At 40.5% G+C, this 5,984-nt stretch overlaps 1 protein-coding gene across 1 annotated transcript in view; it reads left to right on the forward strand.

Moving 5' to 3' along the window:
* The window catches only part of LOC137993638 (low-density lipoprotein receptor-related protein 4-like), a 23,748-nt gene extending 18,970 nt beyond the window's left edge, over positions 1–4,778 (forward strand). Inside the window, exons 20-23 of the mRNA XM_068839600.1 lie at positions 526–608; positions 1,609–1,895; positions 2,606–2,708; positions 3,267–4,778. Of these exons, the coding sequence (XP_068695701.1) occupies positions 526–608; positions 1,609–1,895; positions 2,606–2,708; positions 3,267–3,795 (1,002 nt within the window). The 3' untranslated portion in view covers positions 3,796–4,778. The remainder of the gene's footprint in view (positions 1–525; positions 609–1,608; positions 1,896–2,605; positions 2,709–3,266) is intronic.
* The last annotated feature ends 1,206 nt before the right edge of the window (positions 4,779–5,984 follow it).

Below are 5,984 nucleotides of genomic sequence, written 5' to 3' on the forward strand. Positions count from 1 at the left end.
TTACTCTTTTGTAATTGCATTACGCTTCGTGTCCTCCTGTGCATTTCGGCGGAGAGAATAAAAAAGCAAGAAAGGAAGAAACAAAATACAAAAGAAAACACAAAGCACCATATTCAATGAATATATACCAGAAACCCATAAGGGTTGAAACGTGTAACGGCCCCTTGTGTTATGGGAAACAAGCTTCTGAATATTCAATTTTCTAAGTACCATATTTGGAACAACAAGAGAGAAACATTCAACCAATCAGTTCGCAAGAACACCGTGACGCAATACCACCAATGTTCTCGCGCGAAATTAACGGGAGCGAGGGGTTTCCAAATATGGTACTTTGCACTGAATATTCGGAAGCTGTGAACGCGCGTTACACGTTTCAACCCTTATGGGTTTCTGTATATACTCAATGCACGCGCACTAAACCGCTCTGCCACGTTAACATAGCAGACACATGCAGCTACTCGTAATATTGCAAATAATGTGGACACTCACTCACACACTCTTACACATTTTATAATTCTCTTTCAGGATAAATGGGATGAATTGAAATTTAAGGAAACGCTAGCAAAAGCATGCCTCGAGTATTTTTGCAAAGATGGAGTATGCCGAAGGTAAAGCAACTCACTACTCAACCGGATACTTGGGCTTGAAGATATCCACCGTGCCATTTATTTAGCCTTGGAATTTGTACAAAAATATTAAACATAATCTCTATCCTGAAGGGAAGCACAAAGCACCAGGGCCGGACACCAAATCCCCTTAAAACTAGCAGGTGGAAAAACCAGGGAACGCGTACCCCCGACCAATTAAGGCAGTGGTACGAACCGTGGGGCTTTGAAAGTCACTATTTACAATGCAAATGAATGCTATCATATACAGTCTTACGAAGACATTAAAGATTCTTTCTGCTCGATAAAACAATAAACGAAACTTGACTTGTGAACGCGGCGAAGGCTCACCGTAAAATACCTAACTCGCTTAATGGTCGCAAAATACAAACCGCGATCACGCGGCACTCCAACCGCCAGTCACTCTCACCCAGGCTTCTACTACGTGCCGGCAAAATATATTAAAATTCAGCTTGAAAGTTAAAAGAGGTTTAGGAGACAAAGACAAAGGAAAGTGGATGATATGCTAATATATTTCACATTCATTCAAACTTGTTTCTATTATTGTTGTCCTCTCTGCCTTACTATGAAACTAAATATTGATATTTCGAAAATAGCCTATTCTAGTCAGTCGCTGCCAAAATAGTGTTTTCATATGACGTCACAGCGGCCATGTTGGTCTTCCCAACTAATCCTCCCGGAATTGAGCTTTATTATCACTCAAACGCCACATTCCATAGGTCACGCGTTGCAGGTCATTGTTAAGTAACCCCAAACCCTCAATTTTGCTAACCTTAGGCCTAGGGTTAGCCAAATTGCGGGTTGGGTTACTTTCCATGCAAAAGGTAAAACAATGACCTGCAACGAGAGACCTACGGAGTATGACCTGTGGAATTTGACCAGTGTTTTAGACCCGCTGTGACGTTTGTGAGTCAAAAAATAGCCCATGCTATGGCAAGACTCGAGCAGTCATCAATCAAATGATTTTTTTTGTTTCTTGCAGCAAGGTGAAACCTGAAAGAAAAAAACGGAGTTCCGAGGAACCGGTATCCTTCACAGCAGACGACATCGTAGTTACAGGAGTATCTTTCAGCAAGGATAACGCTTCAGTGGAAGTCGAATTCGCTGTCTTATTTCCGCAATCAAATGGAAAGCCTCCTCAAAAAATAGCTTTCGACCAAGTTATTACAATGGTGGAAGATACTAAGAATATTATACAGAAGGATCTTGACAGCAAAATTGAATCCATTTTGCACATTCCAGTTCAAACAAAGAAGACACTTAAAACTGGTAAAAGTTATAGTATTATCGTGTTCAAATTTTTGTTGTGGCTATCCCTTATTTGATCAGATCAAGCTAATTATTTAGAAATCGAAATGCCCTCAGTGGGGCATCGCTACTTGGTCGCTATTACTTCACTGACTTATAATCGAATTGGAATTTGGCGATGTTCGCTTCCCTAGGACAGGGAAACCCTAAGTATGTTTGGGCTTGAAGAGAAACAGTAGCAATTTCAGCCAAAATTTATCGTATCGCTAGTCCAGCAGAAATCGTATGTGGATCACAAAGGCTTCCCCCGTAACAAGTTTTACATCATGTTGGGGCATACCAAGTAACACAGAAATGGCTTTATCAACTGGATTGATATGGTAAATTGACCACCGAAAAAATTGGTTTATGAAAATGATTGTTGAAAACTCTCTGCGCTGATTGGTTGTCGTTGAGGTGATTATTACGTGTTAATCACCTATGCGGTTTTTTAAAATGACCGCAAGCCGTTTTGTCGAAGCAACAGACGAAGAAATTAATTGCTTCAAAAAAAAGGGAAATTTTCCAACTAATAACCTATGTAATTATACTAAAACAATAATTTATCTCGGTCTCGGTGATTATCGATAGTCACCTCGCCTTCGGCGAATAATTGTTAAATATTAACCCAGTGGCACTAAAAGCATTTGATACTTTGCCTGTACCTGTCTTCGTAATTGTTATTTTTCTAGAGCCTAAAAAGGACGAACCACCCACCGTTGCAATAATTGCTGCCTGTGTTAGCGTCGCTGCGGTTGGAATATTGATAGCATTTGCTGTCTTCTGTTGGAGAAGGTACATCCACATTGAATCCACTTTTGAGTCTTTCGACTTTTGTTTCATTCTCCGAGAGAAATCAACTTTTCTATTGTTGACTAGAATCCCAAAAGTGTTTCTAACCAGAGGAATAAACTTTCAATAGAACACACCACGACAGATTTTTGTGAACTCCGTATTGACAGAAGAGAAATGTCCGATTTAAGTCTTCCTTGGTGATGCTCCTGAAGATAAGGATCTTTCCCTTTTGAAGCAGTGAAATTTTAAAAGCGCGGTCTATTACTTTAACTCACAAACTCTTGTTTTGTGTTTGTGCTTATCACCACAGCGCCTATATTACTCAGTATATAATCCTTGATTACCACACTTCAAAGTCTGATTCCAATTACTAAAACCCAGCCCACATAGAACTGCTGGATCCGGTTCCAGTTAACAGAGTTAAAAGACGCGGTTGAAAAGTCGGACTCCCAAAAATTAGCATTTATTCAAATATAATGTTAAAGACCTCTGGAAACTGAGAATCAACGTAATGATTTGGACATAAGAAGCTCACTCCTTGCTTGGTGTTCATTGCAGATCAGCTAAGAGGAGACGTAATAAACAAGCAGCCACTCTGCCTTTGGATAACATGTTCTACAACCCAGCTTTTGTTGCAGAGCCGATTTATGACTCTATTGATCCAGACAGAAAGGAAGCAATGGATGCTGGTGCACAAGATGAAATACATTACAATCGGATAAATTCCCATTACACACCTGTTGAGGAATCGGCTTCAAGGTACCAGAGTCTGACTTCGGCTGGAGACGACAAGGAACACGAACCAGAAGACGTTTACACAGATGTACAAGATAGATCCTTGAAAGAGAATTTTTACGCTGTTCCTATCGACCAACCGAGGAATCCTTTGATTGGGAATGCCTTTACTGTTGAAACAAACTCAGCATTCTCTTCAGCAGAGTATCTTTGTCTTCAGAGAGGTACCCATGAGTATACGAGTCTGTACCATACTGTTCCTAGTCATCAGGAAGAGGAAGCCGCTGACCGTGTGTCGCCCCGACATACAGAACCACTCTACCAAAATGTTGAGGCACAAAGCGAGTGTTGATTCAGGGAAAATCTCTGTCAGTTTTAGAATCCATATGCCTTGCCGTTAGGTAGCATTACTTTTAAAGTAGTAAGATTGGAATGCGAAATGGTTTGGCTTAGCTACCCAATATTTTCATCATCTTTATTTTTTTTTTCTTATTTACCTGCAAGTTATATGCTTAGTGTAAGCAGTTTAAGCAGTAGATTCTTGCATTAATTTGCTTTCGCGTATGATCGACTGTTTCATTCTCTTTTGGTCGACTAATATTACAATAGACTGCTTTGCATGTGACGTCCTCGGTAAAGTGGGCGGAAAAATCACCACGTGCATTCCACGAACTGAGTTTACAATCACCAGCTTTTATGACATTACGTATCCAGTTTAAGTATCCTGTGGGATGTTTTACGCACTTTTGTGGTTTGTCGTTTATTATTTTATCAACTCTTTGTAAACAGTCAGGCTGGATTCGTTAAGTAGGTGTTGTTATTGTATTAGGTTTTTCTGTCCATTCCCGAAAGATGGGCAATCGCTGCGAATTATAACGATGAGCATGCACATGTCAAATTCTTCGTGAATTAAAATAAGCAATTAACACAAAGTACGTGTGGCAAATTTTTCTTCAAGGGTACGAATAGCCTCGCACGCAGACGCTCTTAGGAAATCGTCACACGTTCCTCTCCCACGAGCGTCTGCTGGAACGAGCCCGAATTTACGTAGACCAATCACAACGGACTTCCAGATTCTGGAAATGCACTTTAGACCCGGAGAAAACTGCAAGAAGATGGGCTTCGTTTCCCTGCTATCAGAGGTCTCTTTTCTTTTGTAATAATAATAATAACGATTTGTTGACAGTATTTCTACATGGTAGCTTTACATCCGTCATATTAACTAAGGAACTAACTACTAAAAATCTAACTAATTACAAACGTTATACACAAGTTGAAAACTATTGAAAACTGTAAAGATCGAGAAATGCTATAAATACTATCAATAAACATAACTAAGGAACATTGTCAAGACAACTTATGAGGTTCAACTTAAGCGGTAGCTGTCCCTGCTCTTTAAAGTTTTAAAACGTGGACACCGCCTCACATTTGCGGGTAGGGGATTGAATAAAGTTGCTAACGAGTCATAAAAAGTACCCTTAATGAAGGGATTTTCTATGACAGGCGCATTGCTAGAGCGCACTGTACGTTGGGGATTGTGCCTAGGCAATTTCACGGTATGCGGGCCAAGCCTCACTAAAAAGAGCTCGGTGTCCAAACTTAAGAATGCTGAGTTGAATATCTTCCAGCGTAGTATTTTCCAAGCTCAAGGACGTCTCTTTCCGAGCAGAAACGATTTAAGACAAAACCGGCAGCAGGATTCTGAACACGTTGTACTCTTTTCTACAAAAATGCGGGGAGTGGATAAGTGACGGAATCATTAAAATTGAGTTTAGATAAGACGAGGCTTTGAACGAGAGACTTCTTAGTCTCTTGCGGTGTCATGTTAGAGTGGCTAGCACTTTAGAGCATGATGACGTGAGCTCATTTACATGTTCTGTCCATTTAAAGTCCTCACTAGGCCCAGTTTTTAGCAACTTAAATTCTCCACCCTATCGACTGTCTTATCTTTCAGGGTGAGAGGTGGACTGTATCCGTCAAAAATATGCATTCTTGGTTTCATTCAGAAGCAAGTTACCATCAGCTGCTTACGACTCGATGCTGCTGAGGGTCGTTTTGATCTTGTTCTTTACACAGACATTGAAGTCGTTGGGAGTGGCATAACGCAGCACCATTGTGTCGTCAGAGTATTGAAAGCAAGAGGAACCATCTTGGATGTCGTTCGCATTAAATTAAGGTTGAAGAGAACGGGCCCACGTATTGAGCCCTGTGGAACACCAAATAGGACATCTGCGAGACTAGTTTGTTTGTCATTGACTTCTACAAGTTGTCGACGATTATTCAAATAGCTGAGTTTAACATAATTCGATTTGTGCCAGTTAAACAGTCAGATCTCATAGAAGTTAACATATTCATTACCTCACTGTAACTGACGGAGCGTAGATTAAACGAGCACGTAAGACGGTCTTCAGGAAGGGAATTAAAAAGATCAAGAAGAAAATCTGATGAATTTGCCACTGATCCCAGCAAGCGTTGCGATGTGGAGTTGAAGTTCAGGGCATCTGGGTCCGCCTTAATTGGGTAAGGACTGGGATGTAAAAT

This window comes from Montipora foliosa, chromosome 2 (genome assembly GCF_036669935.1).
Source record: "Montipora foliosa isolate CH-2021 chromosome 2, ASM3666993v2, whole genome shotgun sequence".
Lineage (NCBI taxonomy): Eukaryota > Metazoa > Cnidaria > Anthozoa > Scleractinia > Acroporidae > Montipora > Montipora foliosa.